This window comes from Telopea speciosissima, chromosome 2 (assembly GCF_018873765.1).
Source record: "Telopea speciosissima isolate NSW1024214 ecotype Mountain lineage chromosome 2, Tspe_v1, whole genome shotgun sequence".
Taxonomy (NCBI): domain Eukaryota; kingdom Viridiplantae; phylum Streptophyta; class Magnoliopsida; order Proteales; family Proteaceae; genus Telopea; species Telopea speciosissima.
This window is the reverse complement of record NC_057917.1, coordinates 42,450,146-42,476,663: the sequence shown is the minus strand read 5'-3', so window position 1 is coordinate 42,476,663 and position 26,518 is coordinate 42,450,146. Positions and strand designations below refer to the sequence as shown.

At 40.8% G+C, this 26,518-nt stretch overlaps 1 protein-coding gene across 2 annotated transcripts in view; it reads right to left on the bottom strand.

Annotated features, from left to right (window-relative positions):
* Positions 1-23,780, bottom strand: part of LOC122653033 (transcription factor IIIB 90 kDa subunit-like) — a 35,402-nt gene extending 11,622 nt beyond the window's left edge. Inside the window, exons 1-3 of one of the 2 annotated variants that reach the window (XM_043846955.1) lie at positions 23,701-23,780; positions 23,460-23,581; positions 20,613-20,693 (exon numbers count right to left, since the gene is read on the bottom strand). In XM_043846955.1, coding sequence (XP_043702890.1) covers positions 20,613-20,693; positions 23,460-23,516 — 138 coding nt within the window. In that variant the 5' untranslated portion in view covers positions 23,517-23,581; positions 23,701-23,780. Of the gene's footprint in view, positions 1-20,612; positions 20,694-23,459; positions 23,595-23,700 lie in introns of both variants that reach the window. The other variant, XM_043846954.1, reaches the window with a different exon arrangement.
* Positions 23,781-26,518: the final 2,738 nt, after the last annotated feature.

Here is a 26,518-nt window from a genome sequence, read left to right as displayed (position 1 = left end):
AAGGAAACCCGAGCTGTCAAGAAACTCCCTTTTGTCCAATTCTGGAATACCAGCAAAGAAGATGAGGGATTTGTTAGGATTGATGCGGAGCCCTGAAGTGGCATGGAATTGACGAAGACAAAGCAATATACACTCGAGCGAGGCTATGGAGGCTTTGGAGAAAATCATCAAGTCATCTGCAAAAGCAAGGTGGGTAAGCTTTAAAGCTTTGCACTGGGCATAGGAGTAATGAGTGCGATCAGATCAAGACTGCAAATGTCTGAGAGGACTTCCAGAGCAAGTGAACAAGTAAGGAGATAAAGGGCACCCTGCCGGATGCCTCTGATAGCACCAAAGTAACTGCCGGGCTGCCATTGAGGAGAACAGAGAACTTGGGAGAGGAGAGGCGGAGTAATCCAGATTGACAAAAGGCATAGGGAACCCCATCTTGAGCATAACTTGAGAAATGAAATCCCATCCGAGAGAGTCAAAAGCCTTGTGAATGTCAATCTTCAAGAGAATAGAGGGCGAATGATTTTTCCGTCAAACCCTCTCACTAAGTCATTGCAAAAGGAGGATGTTGTCGAGAGATGTTCCGCCTGGGATGAAAGCTGATTGGTTTGCACTGACCAGCAGATCAACAACACTCTTGAGTCTTCTGGCTAAGATCTTTGCAATAAACTTGTAGATGATATTGCAGAGAGCAATGGGCCTATAGTCATTCATCAAGGATGCACCCTCCTTCTTCGGGATAAGACAAAGGAAAGTGTGATTGACCCCTTTAATCGAGGGTTAAAGAAGAAGCGACAATGGCTGCTATTAGGTCTTCCTTTATGATATCCCAGCAAGGAAAAAGCCCATGCTGAACCCATCCGGCCCTGGAGCCCCGAGACCTTGAGAGAGTGAATTGCATCTAAAATCTCCTCTTCTTTGGGGATAGAACTCAAAGCTTCCAAGTGGATGGCAAGAATAAACTTGTTTAGCAGTTGACTTTGCAGAGGAACATGATCCGGGAGAGGAGCATTGAAAATGTCACTGAAGTGTTTAACAGCCAGCTCCTTTATATCCTTGACAGTGGTTGCTATAGAGCCATCATGGGAAGTGAGCTGGATGATGGAGTTAACATTGACATTTACCTTGACAGACCGATGGAAGTAAGCATTGTTTGAGTCGCCTAAGTCAAGCCATTTGATTCTTGATTTCTGCTTTAAGAAGCTCTCTTCCCTAGCGAGCAAAGTATTGAGCTCCACAGTGAGATCTTTTTCAGATTTAGCCAGAGAAATATTCAGCATATCAGTTTGCAGCTGCACCTGAACTAATAGGAGCCTCTCCTTACAATCAGCAACTTGAATTGAAATATCACCAAAAGTAGTCTTGTTCCAGCTCTTAAGGGACTCCTTTACAATGCGAAGCTTTCTAGCAAAAGCCACAAGAGGGGAGGAGAAGGCTGGAACAGGTTTTGCCCAGGCCTCAGTAACAGTGGGCAGAAGGAAGGATGAGAGGACCACATATCAAAATACTTGAAGGGTTTTGGGCCGAAAGAAGTGTAAGGCTGAATGGTCAGAATTATAGGAGAGTGATCAGAGATGTCGGGGTTCTCAAAGGTAGCCAGAGAGGAAGGGAAAGAGGAGAGCCAAGCTTCATTGACCAAAATTCTGTCCAGCTTACAAGAAGGGTAAGAATTATAGGAGATTCCAGATCTTATCCTTTGAATTTAGAAGATTAGATTATTTAATTTTTAGGGAGAGAGTTCTCTGAGCAAGCGGCATAGAGGAGCACACCAATGAGGTGCGCAGAATGGTTTCGTACATAAGAGGGTGGTGAGGTTATTTCATTTGAGGAAAGAGATAGAGAGAGAGAGGGTGCTAGCTTACCCTCCCCTGGCGGCTCAGAGAATCTTTTCCAAGTTTTTTATTGTAAAGCTTATCGTGGTTTGGGATTATTTTATTTAAAGCTGAGTTGGCTCCTATTTTTTTATTGGATGGATAATGTATTAGGTTATAGGTTGGAACTTCTTTATTGTTAGGTGATGGAAGCTCTTATTTCCTATTGGTTGAACAATGTAAGCTCTCTTTAGCCAATCACAGGCTTTTAGAGAAGCTAAATACATGTAAGGCCATTAGGCCATCAAATCAATTTCTGGATTTTGCTCTATGGATTCAGTGCATACTGTTGTGGATTCAGTGGTGTTGGTGGATTCCAAGTGAAACTAAGGAAGATTGATTAGTGGAAAAGTGGATTCTCTTCACAGTTTTTGGTGGATTCCTAGCCTGGACCTAGGTGGACCTAGTGTGAGATTTGTGGGAGGCCAGGGCAAGGAATTCCCAATTACAGTTACGGTTGGGTTACATCAAGGATCAGACCTAAGCTCTTATTTATTTGCGCTTATCATGGATGAATTAACCAAGAACATCCAAGACAAGGTACCGTGGTATATGCTCTTCGCCGATGATATCGTTTTGGTGGATGAGACAAAAGCAGGGATTAACACTAAGAGATGTGGAGATCAACCTTGGAAACAAGAGGCTTTAAGATTAGCAGATAGAAGACGGAGTATATGATGTGTAACTTTAGTCACTCTATGATGGATAATGACATGGTGAAAATTGAGGAGAGAGAGATACTACCAAGTGACTATTTTCGATATTTGGGGTCTACCAAAAACAAAGCAGGTGACATAGGTGATGATGTTTCACAAAGAATTAAAGTGGGCTGGTTGAAGTGGAGAGGTGCAACCGGAGTACTGTGTGACCGACACATTCCTTTAAAACTTAAAGGAAAGTTCTACAAGACTGTTGTCTGGCCAGCTATAATGTATGGGTGGATTGGACAGTCAAGAAGTGCCATATACTGAAGCTATGAGTTGCAGAGATGAGGATGCTAAGATGGATGTGCGACAAACTAGGAAGGATAAAGTGAGGAACGAACATATTAGAGCTGATGTGGGAGTTGCCCCGATCAGCGACAAACTCCGAGAATGTCATCTGAGGTGGTTTGGCCATGTACAACAGAGGCCTGGGGATGCCCCAATAAGGAGGAGTGATCTGATCCAAATTGAAGGAGCTAAATGAGCTAGGGGCAGGCCTAAAATGACCATAGCTAAGGTTGTGAAGAATGAAATGCATAGCCTGGGTCTTGTGCCAAGTATGACCTCAGACAGAGCATCTTGGAGGGCAAGGATCCATATTGTCGACACCATGTAGCTGAGATTTTCCTGATTTGCTAGGCTATCCTCTTTCCTCTTACTTTCATTTTTCATTTTCCATTTCTCACTTTTCTTATCTCATTTCTTCCTTTTATTCTTCATTCCCCTTACTTTCGTTTTCCCTTGTGAGGATCTCAGTTTTCCCTACTTTGTTTTGAAAATGATCCACGTAGTTGACCCCATTTAGTTGGGATAAGGCTGAGTTGTCAAGTTGTTGAGTATGTCTCCAACTTCAAGTCAGATTTAATCTGTTTTCCGGTCCGGCAATAGTTCCAGTTCGCTGTTCTGACTTTGATTTCTGTTTGATCTCATGAATTTTTAGCTTCTGACCTCATTTTCTCTAACTTGTGACATTAGTTTCTGTTTCCAGCCATAACTTTCCATCGAATTTCAAGTTTCCCAATTCAACTCAACTTCTTCAAATTTGATTTTTCTGATCTGAACTGAATTATTTTGACTGTTCGAATCATTACTTTGAAACCCTAACTGAATTCTACTTGAATTTCTAAAGCATCTGAATTGGTTCTGCTGTTATAGAAATTACTTAGTTGCAGCAGGATTCCTCCATATCTTGAGATATGATCATCATATTTACACCATACTTTGCAGTCTTGTTCTACTTTTTAATCTGAACTATCAACCTAAGTTTCATGCTAGTCGAAGGAGTTCTACTTTCGTTAATTAATTTTCTCTAATTCTGGTTGATGACTTTGGGAATTATGACTTGTGTCTGTGAGGCATAGCCCACCTTTATTTATAATAATAAAATATGAGTACTGTTGAATTCCGTGAATACTGTCTTGTCAATGAGACAGAGGCCATGCCTTTATTTATAACTTCAGAATATTACAAATATGGAATGATTTACTCAATCCTTATCTAACACATTTAACATGTGCATAATAAACCTAAACACTATAGGTACAAGGACAATATTAACCCTGAACCTATATTACAGCACTCTCCCTCAAGTTGGAGCATACATGTCAAACATGCCCAACTTGCTTACTATGGGACAAAATAGTTTACTACTAATTCCTTTGGTAAGGACATCAGCCAATTGCTCACTTGATTGAATGAATGGGACACAAATAACTCCTTGCTCCAATTTCTCCTTGATAAAATGCCGGTCGATCTCAACATGTTTGGTACGGTCATGTTGGACCAGGTTGTGGGCAATGCTGATTGTAGACTTGCTGTCACAGTAGAGCCGCATTGGTAGATCAACAATCATACCCAAATCTTGGAGAAGTCCCTTAAGCCAGAGTAGTTCACATATGCCTTCAGCCACAGCTCTAAACTCAGCTTCAACGCTAGACCGAGCCACAACTGACTGTTTCTTGCTTCTCCACGTAGTTAAATTTCCTCCAACAAAGGTGCAATATCCGGATGTTGACTTTCTATCATTTGGACTTCCTGCCTAATCTGCATCAGTGTAGGCTTCTATGCGAAGATGACTATGTGGAAAATACAAGACTCCTTTTTTAGGGGATGACTTCAGGTACCGAAGTATTCTGTACGCTGCCTCCAAATGAGAAGAGTAAGGGTCATGCATGTATTGACTCACAACACTTACAGCAAATGTAATATCCGGTCAAGTATGTGAATTATCAACCGGCAAACTAATATCTGATAGCTACCCTTATCCACCGGGTCACCTTCCTTACTCTTCAAAATGTGTGTTAGGCTCAAGAGGAGTATCTGCTGGTTTGTAAGCAAGCATTCCTGTCTCACTTAATAAATCCAGGGTGTATTTTCTTTGAGAGAGAGATATGCCCTTTGCTGAATAAGCAACCTCAATCCCCAAGAAATACCTTAACTTTCTCAAATCTTTGACTTTGAATTCACTGCCCAGATAAGTCTTCAGCTTCTGAATTTCCTGTGCATCGCTGCCCGTAAATCCGTAATCACTATATCATCAACATAGACAATCAAAATTGTCACATGCTTTCCCACCCTTTACAAACAAGGTGTGATCAGCATTGCTCTACTTATACCGATATGTCACCATGGCTTTATGAAAGCGACTGAACCAAGCTCTCGGTGAATACTTTAGACCATACAAGGCCTTCTTCAACTTCCATACCTTTCCCTGGGTCTTTGGAGAAGCAAAACTAGGAGGTATCTCCATGTAAACATCCTCTTCCGAATCTCCATCTAGGAAGGCATTCTTCACATCAAATTGTTGGAGATCCCAACCTTGATTCACGGCACATGAAATGATGACTCTCACTGTATTCATTTTTGCCACAGGAGCAAAGGTCTCTTGATAGTCAATTCCTTGGGTTTGAGTGAACCCTTTGGCAACCAACTTTGCTTTATACTTTTCTACTGAGCCATCTGACTTGTGCTTCACAACAAAGACCCATTTGCAGCCAACGGGTTTCTTTCCTGGTGGAGGAATCACCAAATCCCAGGTCTGATTTTTCTCTAGGGCACGCATTTCTTCATTCATTGTATCCTTCAATTTCTGTTCGGCTATTGCTTCCTGCCAATTGTTAGGAATAGTAATAGAGGATATTAGGATAATGAAGACACAAAGGCATGGAAAGAATGAGTTAGAGAGTTGTAAGACACAAAATTGGAAATTGGGTGTTGTGTACAACTCCGCTTTGGTTTCGAAGAGCAATAGGTAAATCCAGACTATGATCAAAGGGAAGCTTACCAGAAGAATGAGTGGGACTTGGAGCAGGTGCTGATTGTGTAGGATCAGTGGTGGTGGTCTCTTTGTACAAAGGTCCATAAGAAGGGAAAAAAGTTCCTTGAGAGTAACCCTTCACACCTTTCTCCCCTGGATTGATTGTTGCTGCTCATTCTGTCCATCCTGACTTGTAATCCCATCCTCCAGTTCAATAGAAGAATCCTCTATAGTAGGTACATGAACATCCAAAGGAACAATCAATGGGACCTCTGAATCACTTAGAATCTCCCCCTGCAGAGGTACCGATGATTTAAAGTAGGCCACAGACTCTCGAAACACAACATCCATGGTAACAAATAATTTCCTAGCACTTGTACCCCTTCTGGGTAGCTGAGTAGCCGAGAAAAACACACCGAAGCCCTTTTGGATCGAACTTGCCGTGAACATGGTGGTTCCGGGCAAACACCACACAACCAAAAAATTTGGGGGGCACAACAAAAGTAGACGAAGGAAGCCTATTGATAAGGTAAGTTGTTGTAAGAACTGCATCAACCCAGAAAAGAGGAGGAACAGCCATATCAAACATTAGAGAGCGAGCAACCTCTAGCAAATGCCGATTCTTGCGTTCAGCTACTCCATTCTAAGCAGGAGTATCCACACAAGATGTCTAATGAATTATCCCATGGGTATCTAAGTAGGATCGAAAGGCATCATCCATGTATTCTTTGCCATTGTCCGACCGAAGAATCTTCACTTTGGTATCCAACTGGGTCTGAATCATCTTATGAAATAGGGTGAAACATGGAAAAACATAACTCTTACTATGCATCAAGTAGACCCAAGTGGTCCGACTATAACAATCAATGAAGGTGACAAACCACCGAAAGTCAAAAGTAGAAACATACCGGGCAGGGCCCCATACATCAGAATGTATCAAACCAAAAGGAGATAAACTTTTAATATCAGAAATAGGATAAACTGTTCGAGTTTGCTTGGCTAAAATGCAAGCATCACAAGAAAGATTATACTTTTTACAACGTTTTACCAAACTGGGAAAAAGATCAGATAAAACCCCTATAGGGGGATGGCCCAAACGACGATGCCAATTATTCAATTCCAAAATTGCAAAATCAGAATCAATAGATGAAGACTGAGATGTCAAAGCTGTCGGTGAACCATCAAGTACATATAGACCACCAACCACCTTACCATATAGCAATCATACGACCCGTCGCCAAGTCTTGAAACAAACAATGGGTGGGAAAAAAGGTCACTTTACAGTTTAAATCTCTGGTTATGCTACTAATGGAAAGCAAATTAGTAGAGAATTTCAGAACATGCAAAACAGATGATGGGTGTAACTAAACTGAAGTAAAATCGAGCAGCAAAGAAGAAGAGAGATCGAGAATGAAGAAGAGAAAAGAGATGAAATCTGGAACAGAATGACTGTCCAAGCTCTCACACACCACTTTATTTATAATAACATAATTACATGAAAGAGCTAGGCATGCAGACTCCTAGAACAAATAGGAATCCACATCTCAAACTCAAAAAGTAAAATAGGAAACAAAAGGAAAATAAGAAACTAAAAACAAGAGAAGTAAATAACTCAAAATAGAACTAGGAGTTTAAATCACTGTTCACGTGAACAGTGTCACGTGAACACTTCTCCTCAAGCTGGAGCATATATATCGCCCATGCCCAGCTTGGTACAACCACGAACAAAAGCCGGCCGAAATAGAGCTTTGGTGAAAAGATCGCCGAGTTGATTGGCCGACGAAACATATGGAGTAGAGATCAGCTTTTGTAACACAGCAGTCCGAACAAAGTGACAATCAACCTCAACATGCTTTGTCCGTTCATGAAATACTGGATTATTGGCAATGTAAATAGCGGCTTAATTATCACAATACATCTCCATCGGTGATGACACGATAATTTCCAATTCTTGCAGAAGGGACTTCAACCACATAAGTTCAGAAGTTGTATGAGCCATAGCCCGATATTCTGCCTCAGCACTAGATCTGGCAATTGTAGTTTGTTTTTTACTTCGCCAAGAAACAAGGTTACTACCAATAAACGTACAATAACCAGTCGTCGAACGACGATCATTAGCAAAGCCTGCCCAATCAGCATCTGAATAACCAATAATGTAAGTGTGCCCATTTTTGTGATAAATAAGTCCCTTACCAGGGGACCCCTTAAGATAACGAACGATACGGCAAGCTGCATCCCAGTGAGCCTGATGTGGCTCAGACATAAATTGACTGATGACCCCAACAGCGAAGGAGATATCAGGGCGAGTCACAATAAGATATATAAGCTGTCCCACCAGTCGACGATACTGATGTGGATCAGAACACGGATCACCATCATCAACACCAAATCGCAAGTTAGGATCCATAGGGGTATCAGTTGGTTTACACCCTAAGAGTCCTGTACCAGACAGTAGATCAAGAACATACTTTCGCTAAGACAGACTAATACCCTTGGAAGAACGAACAACTTCAATACCCAAAAAATATCGGAGTTTCCCCAAGTCTTTCATTTGAAAATGGGCGTGAAGATAAGCTTTAACATCACTAATGCCTTGGGAATCATTTCCAGTGACAATAATGACATCAACATAAACAACCAAGACCACAATCTTCTCCTGACGACGGCGAACAAAGACAGAATGATCTGAAAAACATTGGACAAACCCAAAATCACCAACCACTTTGCTAAATTTGTTGAACCAAGCTCGAGGGGATTGTTTCAACCCATAAATAGCCTTGTGAAGACGACACACCTTAGTGGAAGCCTCCCCGTGAGCAACATAACCTGGAGGTTGCTCCATGTAGACCTCCTCATCTAGAGTCCCATAGAGAAACGCATTTTTTATGTCAAGTTGGAATAAGGGCCAATCCAGATTTGTAGCCAAGGAAATAAGCACACGAACAGAAGTGAGGCAAGCCACGGGAGAAAAGGTCTCAAAGCAATCGACCCCATAGGTCTGAGTAAAGCCTTTAGCAACCAATCGGGCCTTAAGCCTCTCAACCGAACCATACGGCAAATATTTAATAGTGTAGACCCATCGGCACCGAACAAACTCCTTGCCAGAGGGTAAATCAATGAGAGACCAAGTTTTGCGATCCATCAAAGCATCCATCTCAGTAGCCATGGCTTGTTTCCACCCGGGGTGAAGTAAAGCATCTTGATACCTGGTGGGAATGTCAGGAGAACTAATAGACAATGCATACTGGCGGATGATAGGAGGAAGATGAGAAACAGTAACAAACTGAGAAATAGGATTAAGTATAGACCGAGTGCAGGAGCGGATACTTTTGCGAAGGGCAATGGGCTGGTCAATAGGCGGTAGAGGATCTATGAATTCACCTAGAGGTGGGGTGAATAGGTGAAGGTTTGAAGATTAAAAATAAATGCGAAAATTAACACAAAAATACCAAACGTAAAGACAAGCAATAAAGATAAATTTAAGAAGAGAGTCACAAAGATTTATAGTGGTTCGGCCAATTCGTGCCTACGTCCACTCCTCTCAACTTAGAGAGAATTCCACTAAAACAAATCTTGAGTATGAGCAAGAAAACTCGTACAAATCTTGATTAAGAGCAAGAGAACTCAACTACTCTTGATTCCGAGCAAGAGACTCAACCAATCTTGATTCCGAGCAAGAGGACTCAACCAATCTTGATTCCGAGCAAAAGGACTTAACTACTCTTGATTCCGACCAAGAGGACTCAAACAACTTATGCAAAGTGAAAATAAACACCAAGGGGTTTAGTATTACCTCAAACCTTAGTGAAAACTGTGCTACCTTTCAAACAGTGAAGCTTAAATGCAAATATGTATGAAGGAAGCTTAAGTGAGATTGAATGCCTTGGATTGGTGCTTGAAATCTCACTTGGGAGTGACTTGTTCTTGGAGGCTCTTGATTATGATTAATTGTATTGATTAGAGCCTAAAACAAGTGATTATTTATAGGTAAAGAGGCTTGAATTAATTTGGAATCTAGATTAGAATCGGATTCCACAAGCCATATATAATCTAGTATGCTGGATGTCAATCCGGTATGCCGGATCACCTAATTTCCTTTTAAAACAAAGGAATAACGGTCAAATGAGACTTAGTAGTACACTGATCCGGTATGTTGGATAGCCATCCGATATGCCGGATCAGGGCAAACAGCAGACAAATAGGATCCGGTATGCTGGATCCTTATCCAGCTTATTTAACCAAGCCACTGTGACCATTTTCCTGAGATCAACAGTTGATCCAGTATGCCGTTTCATGATCCGGTATGCTGGATCATAAAATTTCTGCTGACATTATTAAGTCATTTATTGGACTTACTTGGGTCGATTCCATTGGACAAGTCCGGGCCAATTTCTTTGGTCTTAGTCCAAGTGAGAAGTGTCTAAAACAACCTCCTAGGGTCAAACTACATGTATGCATGCATGAGTGTGTGCATTACATATGGACTTTAACAAATGAATTTACAACTTAGTACATTTCTAAGTCTTCACAATTCTTCAAGTCTTGAACTTCACTTCTTTACATGAGTATCTTCAAAGTGAGTTCCTCTAACTTGTCTTGATCTTTGACTTCAAAAGTTGTTCTCCATTCTTCATGATTCTTTGATGTCTTGAAAGATTGGACAAGTTCAATTTACTTTGAGCATCAATCTCTTGAATTGAGTGCTCCCCCTCACTTGATGCTCTATTCTTCTCTATGCATCTTTTAGAAAAGAGTTAGTACAACTAACTTATTTGTTATCATCAAAACCATAATGGGTGATGTGTGGAATTTATCCCAACAAGATCCTCAGGGGCTGCAGTCGAGGTGGAGAGCGGAAGCAAAGAAGTGTCTGGTACTACGGGAGACGGCTTCACTTGGCGTCGCTGATATACCTACAAGGGTGGAGATGTATGAACAGGAACAGGTAAGGGGACACGAAAATTATAGGCGTTATCAGGACCAAGAGAAGTGCCAAAGTAAGGAGTAGTTTCAAAGAAGGTAACATCGGCACTAACAAAATACTGACGAGCAACCGGAGCAAAACACCGGTACCCCTTTTGTGTGCGAGAGTACCCCAAAAACACACACTTAGTAGCACGAGGAGATAACTTGTCTAGTCTGGGTCGAAGGTTATGGACAAAACAAACACAGCCAACAGTACGAGGAGAAATATGAAATAAGGGGTCATCAGGAAATAAAATAGAGTAGGGGAAAACACCATCCAAAATATCAAAGGGCATATGGTTAATTAAATAACAAGCTGTAAGAATTGCATCACCCCACAGGTATTTAGGGACATATCAAGGAGATGACGGTTTTTGCGTTCGGCAACTCCATTTTGTTGTGGAGTATAGGAACAACTAGTTTGATGAATCATACCATGATCAGTACAGAAAGAAGAAATTTCACTTTAAACATATTCTAAATCATTATAAGATATCTCAAAACTTTAATAGAAGTTCCAAATTGAGTTTGTATTTCAGAATAAAATTGTTTGAACACAGATAAAAATTCTGATCGGTCCTTTAACAAATATAACCAAGTAAGACGAGAAAAATCGTCCACAAATGTAACAAAGTAAGAAAAACCACACTAACTCTTAATACGACAAGGACCCCAAATATCAGAATGAACTAACAAAAACGAGGATGAACAACGATTGACAGTCCGAAGAGGAAACGAAGTCCAATGATGTTTGCCCAGTTCACACGCCTCACACTTGATGTGAGATAGAGATTTGCAACTGGGAACCATTTTACGAAGCTTAGAAAGGGAGACATGTCCTAATCGGTAATGCCATAACAAGGGAGAAATAGTAGATGATGTAGCAGCAACAACTGGAGATGAAGATTCTTCAAAGTAGTAGAGACCATCCTTCTCACGCCCTCCACCAATCGTTTGCTTTGTCTGGAGATCCTGAAAAACACAGTAAGAAGGAAAGAAGGTAACAGAACAATTTAAAGACTTGGTGAGGGCACTAACAGACATAAGACTTAGAGGAAAATTAGGAACATGTAAGATAGATTGTAAAGTGGGAAAGGAAGAAAAATGAATGGTCCTAGAAGAGGTCACATCCGTAGAGGAGCCATCCGCAAGAATGACTTTAGATGGATGGGAGCTCTTGTGGGAGTTGTCAAGTAGGTAGGATTTACCTGTCATATGAGTAGAGGCTCCTGAATCGATAATCCAAGGAGCAGAAGTAGTAGAAATAAAAGCAGATGTACTTGTATAAGCTACAATAGCAGAAGACGAATCACCAGTGTGAGAAGGTGGCTCAAGTTGCTGTAGACGCTTTAATAGTTGAAGATACTTATCACGAGAAACAGGAGCAGATACTGAAGAGGATGCAGTGACTGGCTCGTTCAATATGGCCTTTTCAAAAGGGCCCTCAGAAAGTGCAGTATTGGCAAAATTAGGTTTACCATGTTTGTTCCAACATTAATCGACGGTATGATAGAGGCGTCCACAAAAAGTAGACTTTGGTGGTGGTCTGTCACCTTGCTGTCCACGGCCTCCACCACCACGTCCACGACCACCTGTGCTGCCGCGACTTCGATTTGAACCTCGTCCACGGCTACTCGTGAAGAGGGCAGATGTGTCCCTAGTTGGAGGATCAGATCGTGATGGAGTAATGAGCTGCTGAAGTCTGGAATAGGCCTCATCAAGAGAAGGGACTGCTTCCCCAGTAAGAAGCTGTCCACGGGCAGATTGATAAGTAGTGTTTAGCCCTGCAATAAACTTAGACACATAAAAATCCTCTTCCCGGCATTAAAGAAGATCAAAATCAAGGGTCAATGGTTGATGTACACGAATTTCATCACTAATACCTTGTAAGGTATTAAAATACTCGCTAAGAGATTTATCATCTTGTTGAAGAGTGAACAAGGTAAGAGTATAATTCATAGACCCGAGTTAAATTCTGTTCAGATGAAAACCGTCGTTTCAAGGCATCCCAAACCCCCTTGGCCGTGGGTTGAAACATAACGTTGGATGAAATAGAGGGTTCCATGCTATTCCATAACCAAGACAGACCTGTATCATTTTCTCACATCCAATCGTCAAATTCCTTGATGGTTTGGGGGTTTTTAGAGTCACCAATGTCAGGAAAATCATTCAGAAGATACTTTAACTTGCCATGAGCATTGATATAAACGCAGACAGCTTGTGCCCATAACAGATAATTTCCAGCACCATTAAGTTTAATGGTAGTAATTTGAATATGAAAGTTATCCTTTGTCTCAACCATGTCAACACGATTGAAGTACGACGAACAAAGAAGAGTGTAGAAGATAATACCTTGAAGAGAGAAGCCAAAAACAAATCTGATTCAATATCGAATCAGATAGAAACACACCAATCGAAGTAGTAAACACACACACCAAACAGATTGAGTTGAAATCAACCTCTGAAACACAGAAAACTTTTCTGATCTTCAAAATCAGAATAGAAGATGCATAAAAAACTTCAAAAATCTGAATCGCAGATGTATAGAATCCTCAATAAACTGTATCGCAGGTGCAGGAACAAAACCAGAATGCCAGAGAGAACTCCATGCATGGAGAAGAACAGATCGATACCCTAGTTGTCCTTACGTATTCATCTAACTAGGGCTTAATCACACTCAGGCAGCATAGGGTGCTGCTCCCAACACGTGAAACTTGTAATCACCTTCAATCTGAATCGCAGGGCAGCAAATCTCCTCCAGAGAGAAGCTCTAATACCATGTAACTAAACTGAAGTAAAATCGAGCAGCAGAGAAGAAGAGCAAAGAGAGGAAATCTGGAACAGAATGAATGTCCAGCCTCTCACACACCACTTTATTTATAATAACATAATTACATGAAAGAGCTAGGAATGCAGACTCCTAGAACAAAGAGGAATCCACATCTCAAACTCAAAAGTAAACTAGGAGTTTAAATCACTGTTCACGTCACTGTTCACGTGAACAGTGTTATGTGAACAGTACATCAACAATAGGCAAAGAGGATGTACACTACACTGATTCCTTTCCCAAGATAGGAGAAAGAGCCCCGTTAGCAACACGAACTTTAGTATGACCAGATAAAGGGAAATACTTGAAAAAAAGAGAGGAAGAACCTGTCATATGGTCGGTTGCCCTAGAGTAAATGACCTAGGAATCTGGTATGACTGAGGAGCAGTTCCCACCCAATGAAATACCTAGGGAAGGTTTGGTACGAATATCAGAAGGCACGAAAACAGCCGAGGCAGACAATAAAGAAGATGCAGACGCTGAAGAAGACGTGTCCAAACGAGTCATCATATCCCTAAGATTTTGTAGTTCAGCCACAACTTGAGAAAGAGATTGCTCGGGCTGCTCTTCAGTAGATGCTTGATTAGCACGGGTGCTAGGAGGCCAATTGGAACCACCTTTCCCACGCCCCCTAGTATCTGCAGGGCGGCCATGGAGCTTCCAACATCAGTCCTTTGTGTGCCACTCCTTCCCACAGTGATCACATTTAATAGGAGGATGATCACCAGATGTCCGATCACCAGTACCAAAATGGGAAGAATTTCCACGGGCAGAAGTTTGGGAACTAGAAATAAGGGCCGATCTTTCCTGAGTAACAGGATGAACCATGGCTGTACGTCGACTATCCTCAGCAGAAAGAATCGCATAGGCCTGTTCAAGAGTTGGCACAGGGTCACGATTCAGAATATTGGCCTGGATTTGATCAAACTCAATATTGAGGCTGACCAAAAAATAAAAAACACGCAGACCATCTTCCCACTTCCGGAATGCCGTTGCATCAACATCACAAGCTGCAGTGAAGGTGCCCAGAAAATCCAACTGCTGCCACATAGTACACATGGTATTATAATACTGAGAAAGGACAACTCCAACTGCTTGGTAGAGTGGATCTTGTGACGGAGTTCATAGCACTGGGTGGCATTCCCAACCTGAGAATATGTGTTCTTGGTCATCTTCCATATCTTGGCAGCCGTATCATGGAGAAGGTAACGCCCGACAAGATCTTGTTCCATGGAATTAACCAGATAGGACATGACCAAGAAATTAAAATTCATCCATCGATTATATGCATGACCAGCCTCCGTAGGCCTGACAATAGTTCCCGTGATGTAGCCAGAGAGACCACGGGAACCAATAGTGAACAAGCAAGAACGAGACCATAAGAGATAGTTACTACCATTCAACTTGATAAGGTTCACCGGAAACGGAATAAAGTCACGTTGCGACGAACCATCAGAACCAGAGGAAGCAGAAGTGATCTCCGAAATATAAGGCATGGTGGCTGGATAACAAAAATCGCAGAAAAAATATCCCCTATAAAAAATCAGATCATAAAGAGGGGAAAAAGGCCCTTGGTAGGAGTCAACTCACCATCAAGGGCGGAAAAAAGAAGGCGGTAAGGGTGTAGAGGCCTCCCGCGAGAAGGAAAGAGAGGCCGAGAGGCCTATAGTGGTTGGCAATGGTCGGCGGGAGGCTAGAAGGGGTTGGCAGAGGCCTGGAAGGGCTGACGGAGGCCTAGAGGGGTCTGGCAGAGACCTGGAGGGGCTGGCGGAGGTCGGCGGGAGGCTGGAAGGGGCTGACGGAGGGTGGTGATGGTGGCGGGAGGCTAGCGGAAGAGTGGTGGTGGCGGCGGAAGGCTGGTGGTGGTTAACCTATGGCAAGATCGCGAAAGAAAGAGGGAGAAGAGAAAAAAAGAAAAACAAAATTATTGCCCATATTCCCGGATGAATTTTGGCTCTGATGCCATGTTGAATTCCGTGAATACTGGCTTGTTAATAAGACAGAGGCCGTGCCTTTATTTATAACTTCAGAATATTACAAATATGAAATGATTTACACAATCCTTATCTAACACATTTAACATGTGCATAATGAACCTAGACACTATAGGTACAAGGACAATATTACCCCTGAACCTATATTACAACAAGTATAAAGACAATAAAGCCCCTCGAGCAACACAAAATAAACCCTAAGGACAATTATACCGTTAAACCCATATTACAACACTCCCCCTCAAGTTGGTGCATGGATGATACACATACCCAGCTTGCACACAAGAGGACAAGACAATTTACTACTTAATCCCTTAGTAAAAAGCATTAGCAAGCTGGTCTCCAGACTTGACAAATGGAATGCAAATCATTCCTTGTTCCAGCTTCTCTTTGATGAAATGGCGGTCAATCTCCACATGCTTGCTGTGATCATGCTGAACTGGATTGTGAGCAATACTGATTAGCAGATTTTTTGTCACAATAAAGCATCATAGGTAAAGATGGAGGAATAGCCAAATCTTTCAGCAGTCCCTAGGGCCACATTAATTCACAAATGCCATGGGACATGGCACAGAACTCAACTTCAGCACTTGACCTTGCAACAACAGTTTGTTTTTTGCTCCGCCAAGTAACTAGATTACCTCAAACAAAAGTACAGTAACTGGCTGTAGACCGTCAATCATCAAGAGAGCTGGCCCAATCAGAGTCGGTAGGCTTCCACCTGCAGGTGATCATGAGGGGAGAAAAGAATTCCCTTTCCTGGGGTAGATTTTAAGTACAGTATTATATGTATCACAGCTTCCCAATGTGAAGTGTAAGGGTCATGCATGTATTGGCTAACCATGCTGACAAAAAAGGCGATGTCTGGCCGGGTATGGGAGAGATAGATCAGCTTTCCAACCAACCGCTGATACTGCCCTTTATCCATAGGGTCACCAATCTTGATAGAGAGCCGAACATTTGCTTTAAGAGTAGTGTCTGAAGATTTACAGCCTAACGTGCCAATTTCAAATAACAAATCCAAAATGTATTTCCGTTAAAAGAGAAACAACCCTTTGGTAGAACGAGCAACCTCAATTGGCTAAGGTCCTTGATCTCAAATTCCTTCACAAGATATGATTTGAGACGAGAAATTTCCTCAGTGTTGATGCCAGTGACAACAACATCGTCCACATAAACTATAAGAAGGGCAACCTTGGATCCAGATCTCTTGATAAAGAGGGTGTGATCAGCATTGCTTTGTGTATAGCCAAAAGAGATCATCGCACCTTCCAAACAAAGTTCGTGGGGACTGTTTTAATTATACAAGGCATGTTTCGGCTTGCATACCCATGAGAGATATCCAAATATACCTCTTCTTCCAGTTCCCCATGGAGAAATGCATTTTTCATGTCCAACTGCTGCAACTTCCAGCCAAGTTAATTGCACATGACAAAATCACACGAATAGTGTTCATCTTCGCAACAAGAGAAAATGTCTCCTGGTAGTCCAGATCATAAATTTGCATGAATCCCCTAGCAACCAACCGGGCCTTGTATCGATCCACAGTTCCGTCCATATTTTGTTAGACCGCAAACACTCATTTGCAACTTACTGTCTTCTTCTGAGGAGGGAGGAAGAGTAAGTCCCAAGTGCCATTTTTTTCTAGGGCCTGCATCTCTTCAATCGTGGCTGCCTTCCACCATGGATCTTGGATTCCTACCAGTTTTTAGGGAGCGAGACAGAAGACAAAGAAGAAACAAAAGCACAATATGAGGGGCAAAGAGACTCATACGAAACAACCTAAGAAATAGGATGTTGCATACAAGCTCGAACCCCTTTATGGAAAGCAGTGGGAAGATCTAAAGAGGGATCAGAAACAATGGGAGACTGTGGAAAGAGAATACCAGTCGGTGGTCGATCCAATGCAGGAGGATCTGGTTGACTTGGAGCAGCTATGGTGGTGTCTATGTGCTTCCCAGAAGCTCGATGAGTATATGTACGGACAATGGAAGGAATAACAACAATGGGTATTATCTTCACCAACAAGTGGAGGCATATCAGGCATATCTTCACCAAACCATGGAGACTCACTCCCTTAGCGAGATGCCGACGAAAAATAGGGTGCGGCTTCATTAAAAAAAAACGTCCATAGTCGCACACATGTGGCGGGTTGGTGGATGGTAACATTAGTAGCCTTCTGGGTGGGAGAATAACCAACAAACACACACTTTAAGCCACACGGTTCCAACTTACTAGGATGCTAATGGTTCCAGGAATAACACACTGATCCAAATACCTTTGGTGGAATAATGAACGTAGTGGATCCTTGCAGAACCTGAATAGGTGAGCAACAATCAAGAACCCGTATAGGCATCCGGTTGATCAGATAGGCAGCAATTAGAACAGCCTCAATATAACATTGTGGTGGAACATGCATCTCAAACATAATTTCTCGCGTCACCTCCAGTAAATGTCGGTTCTTGCGCTCAACCACCCCATTTTGTGTCAACACAACTGGTATGATGGAGAATAACCTGAGCTACAAGATATGCCTAGAATGTCCCATCCTTATACTCCGTCCCATTATCACTACAAAGAACTTTAATGGTGGCATTAAATTGGGTGTGAACAAAATTGTGAAAAGATTGAAAGCATGAAAAAACTTCACTTTTATGGTGCATCAAATAAAGCCAAGTACAAAGAAGCAAACCATTATTGTCTAGAAATAAAAGTACTACGGGTAGGGCCCCACACATCCAAATGGATTAACATAAATGGAGAAACACTTCTAATATTTAAACTAGAATAAGAAGAACGAGTTTGCTTGGCTAGAATGCAAGCATGACAAAAAACATCTTTTGGGTTACATTTGGAAAATAAATTGGGACAACTTTTAACCAAAGCACCCACAGGAGGGTGTCCTAAACACCTATGCCAAAGAAGTAAATCAGGAGAAACTACAGAAGCAGAAGCAGAAACGGTCTGATGAGCACGACTAGGAGATGAAGCAGCTTCGTCGACCAAATAGAGACTACCATGAGCCCTACCAGAGCCAATCATTTCCCCAGTTACCAGATCCTGAAAAAAGATAGTAAGATGGGAAAAAAGTCACTTTACAATTAAGGTTAGAAGTGAGACGACTAATAGAAATCAGATTTGTAGTAAATTTAGGAACATGTAAAACTGAATTTAAAGTCAGAATGGGAATACATGCGATGGAACCCTTCCCAGAGACAGAGGAAAGAGAGCCATCAGCAATACAAACCTTCTCTTCACTAAAACAAGGAGAATATTAAAAATAAGACCGGCAATATTGGTCATATGGTCAGAGGCACCGAGGTTGATTATCCAGAGACGGGAAACAGTTGATGCACAATGACCAGCAAAATAAATACATGGGGAAGCAGAGTCTGAGGGTACCAACGTGGAAGAGGAAGCGGAAGCAAGTCTGGCAGAGCTGGATGAGTCCAACTTGGTTACCAACTGACAAAGGAGCTTAGTAAGCTCATCCTGAGAGGAGGAAGGGGCAGCACCAAGTAGAATAAACTGCAGTAGCCTCTGTATGATTTGCGGATGGTTTCCCGCAACCACGGCCTTTGTTAGAAGAGGCAGTGGGACAACCATGAAGCTTCCAGCAAAACTCCTTGGTGTGTCTTTCTTTCCCGCAATACTTACTTGATAGGGTCACGGTCAGAACGATCACCAGGGTGAGAAGGACCACTTTTGGGTTGTATGGGAGGACCAGAAAGAAGGGTCGATTAATCCTGGGGAGAGGGAGGCAGCATTGCAGTGCGACAACTATCCTCTAGCTGAATCAATGAGTATGCCTGTTCCAAAGTGGGGAAAGGATCCCTGCTAAGAACTTGAGCACTGATCTGGTCATACTCCACACTAAGTCTAGCAAGAAAGTCATACACCCCTGAACTTATCTTTACGTTTCTTGAACTTGATAACATCGTCAGGAGTAGAGGCCTGGAACGTATCATAGAAATCTAATTCCTGCCACAAACTGCGTAACTCTAAATAATATTGAGACAGGTTGAGTTCCTTCTGCTTGGTCTCATGAAGTTTCTTACGTAGTTCATAGACCTATGCATCGTTCCCAACCTGGAATTCATTGTCACCAAAAAATATCCCACGAGATAACAAAGCCACAAAGCTGAAGAAAAGATGCTAGAGCATCACCTAATCACCAACAAAAAATCCACAAAAGGGAAAAAACAGCATTCAAATCATGAAATAAGGCTGGAACAAACAAAAGGAGGGAACAAAAAGCCCTCAGTGGTGGAAAAAAGCACCACCGAGGGTGGCAGAACGGTGGGAGTCGGTAACCCTGCCTCTCAATGGCGCTAGAAAAGAGAGAGCGAGAGAGACGCCGAGAAAAACCGAGAGGGAGGGAGGCGGTAGAAGGGTGGCGGTGGTGGTTAGATGGTAGTAGTGGTGGCGGCGGCTAGGTGCTGGAGGTGCTGAGAAGAAATCGAGAAGGAGAAAGAGAAGAGGAGAGGAGAGAGTCGATCAGAGTTGGGGATTCCTAGGTCGATTCTGCTCTGATACCATGATGACATTAGGAATTGTGACTTGTGTCTATGAGACACATCCCACATTTATTTATAATAATAACATATGAGTACAAAGACAATAAAGGCCCTAGGGCAACACAAAATAAACCCTTAGGACAATTATACCCTTGAACCCATATTCCTAGGTTTATGTTCCTTTTTCTTTTTCCTATAATTATATTGCAACCTAATCTCCTTCTAATTCTCCTGGTTCGGGATTAGACGATTAGTACTACATTAAAGAGCTGGCTAAGCAGGGGGTTTTTAACTTTTAAGACTCACAATGTCGGCTGAGTTATTATACCTACTGTAGTTGGACACAGCATTTTAGTTGGGCTTCCCCCCATGTGTCAATTTGTCTTGCCGTAGAGGACTAGATTCTGATCAGTCATATATTCATTTCCCCTTCTCTCAATAAGAATTCAGTTATAAATCCAAAAAAAAAAAGAACCAAGTATTATACCTCGAGATACTCCCTGTTCATTTCTTCCCAAATGATCTTTTTATAATGCTTCTCCTCCGCATTGTGAAGGTACCCATCAACCTATGCAGCATTTAAAAATTTTTAGGTTATAAACCCTACCAATTTTAACGGAGAAAGAAAGGGAGGGGAGGAGAAGTACTGTGAACAATATGCATGAAAATAAAGAAATAAGGAAAAAATGGATATAAAATCACAAAGGGAATCCATGGATGCATCATTTAGGTTAGAACCATTCCATTGAGGATAGGAACACTAACATTGCGTTTGGTTGCGTAAATCTGTGGGTGTTACATCTATGGACGCATGAATCTCAACTTTTTTAACCATTTGGTTGAAAAAACGGATTTACATCCTGAGATTCACCAAATCTTAAGATTCAATATTTTAGCCTAAAAGACTGAATCTCAAGATTTTACCTCATGAGGTAAAATCCAGAGATTCAAGGAATTAAACCCTAGGGTATAAAACCCTAACATCTTGAGAATCACAAATTATCGATAGAGGGGAGACCAAATCGCGATAGAGGCAAGAACCAGTTGAAGACTTGAAGAGAGGAGAAGCTGAACCTCGACGAAACTCATCTCTCTCTCTCTCTCTCTCTCTCTCTCTCTCTCTCTCTCTCTGTGTTTCTAGGGTTTCGGTTGTGGGAAGTTTTGATCTGACCTAGGTTATTCCCTCTCTCTCTCTCTCTCTCTGTCTCACTTCTCTCTCTCGCTTTCTTAAGGATTAGGACTGTTTAAGTCTTTAAATACATGCTGTAACAAATGATTCATGGATTTTTGGAATGAATAAAATTTGAGTTTCAACTCTCAGTTCCTGCTAGTATCATACTTGTGGTTGAATCAGAGATTGTTACAATTATTTATTCCCTTAACCATTGGGTCCGAAATTTCTTGGGCTGTGCATACATGAAAGGGCGCTCCTGATTGTGAAGCTTGAATTCAGATTACAGCCACTATGGTGCGAACCAGATTCTTAAATAGAAGTGAGTTCAGTTGTTCCGCTAAGCCAGATTTCAGAGGATATTTAATGAAGTTTTGACTGCTGTACTTGTGGCTAAAATATCATAGGAAACCAACAGTTAGATTGAAATTAAAGAAGGTGGACATTAAAGAGAAACTTAATAAAACCAGAAAATAGAAAGTTTTCAAAACAAGAATAATTTACAAGTTTCAGATCTGATGAATCTGCAATTCTGGACAAGCGTAGACCCTCAGATGGGGCAACTTATAAAAAATTTGGGCTAGATTCAATGATTGGATTGAATAATATTTGATGAAAATCTGAGATCAAAGAGGGCAGAAACTGCTATTGCAATGACTGAAACTGAGAAATAAAACTAGAAGAATATGGTTGAGTAATAACTGAACTAAACTAAACTGATGATAATGAAAATAATAAAGGTAGAATCAATCTCACAAAGTTTAAGTAGATTACCTTGGATATCACCCACGCAAACACTATGTGAGCTGCTGAAACATACCACCCCCGGTTTTTGGGTGTTTTGGCTGGGCTGGACCCTCCAGCTTTAGCCACAGTTGGAGAGCCAGATCCTCTTAGTAGTATTTCTGTTATTTTGTTACAGCTTTGAATCTTAACTGCAATTTTGATGGGTTTTCTCTTCGAAGCAAGGTACAAGGCAACATCTCATGATTACTTGTAAATTCCAAACTCTACTAGATGGGTCTTTAGCTCAAATTGGTAGAGCACTTGGAACATGAGCATGTCTCAAGCATGTTCCAAGGGATGGTGGTTCGAATCCACCAAGATCCTTTTTATTCCACTGGAACATGAGCATGTCTCAACTATAGTTGGCTTCAAATGGATGCTTAATCATGTTAGATGTAATGACATTTTCATAATTATTTTAGGAAAGAGGAACTTTAATGATATTTTTATAATTTTTTATTATGGTGTCTTGGATGGTAATGACATTTACAAAATTATTTGAGTAAATTAAGCTGAGAAATAATTAATGTCTAAATGGATAATGTGGCAAATTGTGAGGACTGTGGTTGTGAATGTATAATATTAAAGGGCAAAGGTTGCATGGAAGGCAGTGTGCACACGTAATTAAATTACTAATTAAAAATACTAAATTTTTTAAATACTTATATTCTAATTGTGCGTATATTTTATTATTATTAAATAATAAAATAATTAGTATAATTAATTTTATTTCATATTGCATTTTATCACATTTTGGGTAGATTCAGGTTTCAGAATCAGGGTAACCAAACAATTATTCTGGTAGATTCATGTTTCAGAATCAAGGTAACCAAACAGTTATTCTGGTAGATTCAGGTTTCAGAATCAAGGTAACCAAACAGTTACTCTGTCAGAATTTCAAATCCACAAATACTCTCATCTATGGATGCTACATCTGATTCAATGCAGGCATCCAGAAATTTACACAACCAAACGCAATGTAAGGATTTTGAAGAATTTAATTAGCAGAGGTAGATTCCTCGTGTTTTTTACGTCTTCAGAGAGAAAGAAAAAAGGAAAAAGTCGCATCACCCTCTGGATGACTAAACAAACCAATCCAATGGATAGAAAAAATAGTATCCAAGGATAATTACAGTAGTTACACATACCCACAAACTGCACTTATGTAAATACCCTCTGAATACCTTTTTGCATTATTTGATTTGATCAGGTGAGCTATCATTCCTCAGAGAAAAGAGTTATTAAGAGGAAATATGAGAGATTCGGGGGCATTAAACATTGAAAACTCTCCTAAGGCCATTGTGATTATTAAAGATAGTATTCAAAGGATGGCTTTTCCTCCAATTATCAAAATAGATGTGCAGCAAATGGTCATACCTCAACATCATCAACATCGGAAAGGCTTTCAGATTCATCACCAGCTACATTATCCATATCCAAATTTCCCTGTGACTGACAAGAACCATCCTAATAAACAAAGTGATGCTCAGCAGCAGCCCCTGAACAAGACAACTTCCCAAAATAGTTTTTAGCATCCATACATAATAATGAAAGATTAGAACACATGTCATGAGAATTTGGGGGAAAAAGAATATAACATGAACACTTGCATACTCACCGGAATCCATCTTGTCATTTTTTGTCACATCTGGACGGTTTTCTCTAACAGATTCCTCTCCTTTCTCAAACTGAAAAATGGAAAATTATAAATTGACAAGTACAATAAAAGATAAAAAGAAATAATTAGATAAACTAGACACAAGCATAACAGTAACACAACCAGTCACATATCTTTAGGAAACCTAAAATCAATGTGTATATATATTTTATGCATCCTCCTCTTACACACAGGATGATGTGTAGCTAGAAGCAGGGGAGTTCTTCAGGAAAAGCAAGCTCCTTAAGGAGATAAACTCTACCAACATTGGAGTGGTTCATAAAGGCAAAGGTACAGATTCAAAAGTGACTCTCAGCCTAATTCAGTTTGCAATATTTTCTAGTCTTATTCCAAGGTTATCGCAAACCAGTTGAAGAAGGTAATCACAGCCTTGGTCAATGAAACACGTGATGTTTTTATCAAGGGTGGGCGCATCCAAGATCATATGCTGTTGTGGCCTTACCTTCTCCTTATATCACCTAGATAAGGGAATTATGATGATGGCTATTTAATTTTAAGGTAGATATCCATTAGGCATATGGCTCTATGTACAGAGCATAGTCGCCAAGGCACCGCTTAGGCGTCCAGGCGGATTTGTAGGTGCCCCGGCTGCTGCCGCCTTATTGTAGGGCGCCTTGCATTGGTTTAATTGGTATCAAACTAGGTTTTGGCACTTATTTATGCCAAATATCATTTAAGTAAATGTTTCATTTACTAAACATTTACTTAAGATATTATTCATAAATAAGCAAATACCCCCTATTTGAATCCAATAAAAATAGTTATAAAACAAAATTCCAAAAAGATAAAAAATCAACTCCCCAGTTCAAGAACAAAAACTAGATTTTTGGCGGTAGGTGAATTTTCAACTTTTTAATGCTGGGGTTTTTCTCAAATCTAAAAATTCCATAAATCTTAATATGGTAAAACATTGCTAAAAACCAAAAGTGCAGTAAAAGATTCATTTGTTTTGATGTCTAAAAAATTATTTTCATTTAGAGCGATTTTGACAGCATTCGCGCACACCAAATAAGGTTTGACCAGAACATAACTCCTTCAATACAAATCAGATTTAAGCAATCTTGGATTTGTTGGAAAGTTGGATTTGTGCTCTACCTAATACAAAAAGTCTCATGTAAAAATAAAATCATTTGATCAATCAAATTTCTTAGAGAACCAAGAACTATTCTCTAAATCGAGAGCAAGTTAATTACTTATGATAACATCATATTTTCCAAGAACAGTATAAACCAAATGTGAGACTAGGTATACTTGAAAATGACCAATTTCAAGAACATATAAACCAAATGTGTGCTTTGATTGTTTCACACATAAAACTGATATATTTAAAAAATAATATTGGAACGCGATTTAGGCCGCCTAAGCGCTTAGGGAGGACCTCAAACGCCTTGGATCGCCTAGCGCCTTGACAACTATGGTACAGAGCCTTCTTCTACTAAAGATTTGATTTTGATGCATTCAATTATTATCAATGGGAACCCTGAGGAGTATTTTGAAGGTAAATGTGGGCTATAGCATGCTAACCCAATGTCACCTTATCGATTTCTTCTTGTCATGGAGTACTTAGATATAACCCTGGTCATAGGCTCAACAGTCACTGAATCCAACGCAATTTCCTTCTGTCTATCATGTGCGCTCCATTTGCTTGCAAGAGAAATGGGGAAAGGAAAGTGAAGAGAAATATTTGCATTTCCAGTAACATATATTTAACTTTCCAAGGAAATATTTGCATTTCCCTTACAATCAAACAGAGCTGTGGAGATCCTTTGATCATAAATGTATTATTTTCAGTGATGTGTTCTTATTTGCAATGGCTGATGTTAACACAGGTAGAGAGCTGATGGCTTCTACTTCTGAGGGGTGTAGACCTCAGCGAGCTATGGCCATACTGTTTGAAATAACAGTTCGTCATTGCTGGTTGCAATAGCTTGGTTAAAGGTGCTGAGTTTCAAGAAGGCCAATGTTGGTGCTATAGGGCACCCACCCCCCACTGCTTCCTCAAAGTCATCAGCAATCAATTGCCAGCCTCTGAAGGATGCTATCTTAAGGAAGGTTCCTCTTGGAAGTTCAAGGTACCATCACAAAATGGTAGGTATTGGAATAGATCCGAAGAATCTTCAATGATGATTTCTCTTTATTATGCCAGTATTTGCCAGGGTGGAGATCTGGTTTAATCGAAAGTAAAGAAAAGGGCCACTGTTGGAGAGCTTTATGAAGAGGAAGGCTGCAAATGAAAGGGAAATGGATAGAAAGATTGTGATAAAGTTGTGATTGATGGCATAGTGGATGGCATAAAGCAATGGGAGAGCATCAAATAAGGAAGTAATACGGAACTACTTAAGAATTGATAAGCTGTAGCTGAAAGGGAAAGAATTCTTTCTGCTTGATCTTTTGACCTCAATGGATGCACTTTGCATTGCGGATTTGAGATACCTAAAACCGAAGGGGACTTTGGGTATCGCAAGGGAATTAGAAGAAAACCAATTATAATGGCATCAAGAGTCTCATCTCGTTTCCATGGAGACTCAGAACAACTATAGAACACATTAGAGCAGCAGCAGTAAACAGTGAAAAAGAGAGAGTGAGGGACCGAGATTGGCTGAACCAAAGTTAGTAAGTTTGGGTACAGCAAGAAAAGGGATACAGATATGTAAGGGTATTAAACAGACTAGACAGCAATAACACTTTTTAAAAATCCGGTGCAAAAAAGCGTGCACAGTAATCATACAGTACATATTTAATATGGTTTCTCTGTAAA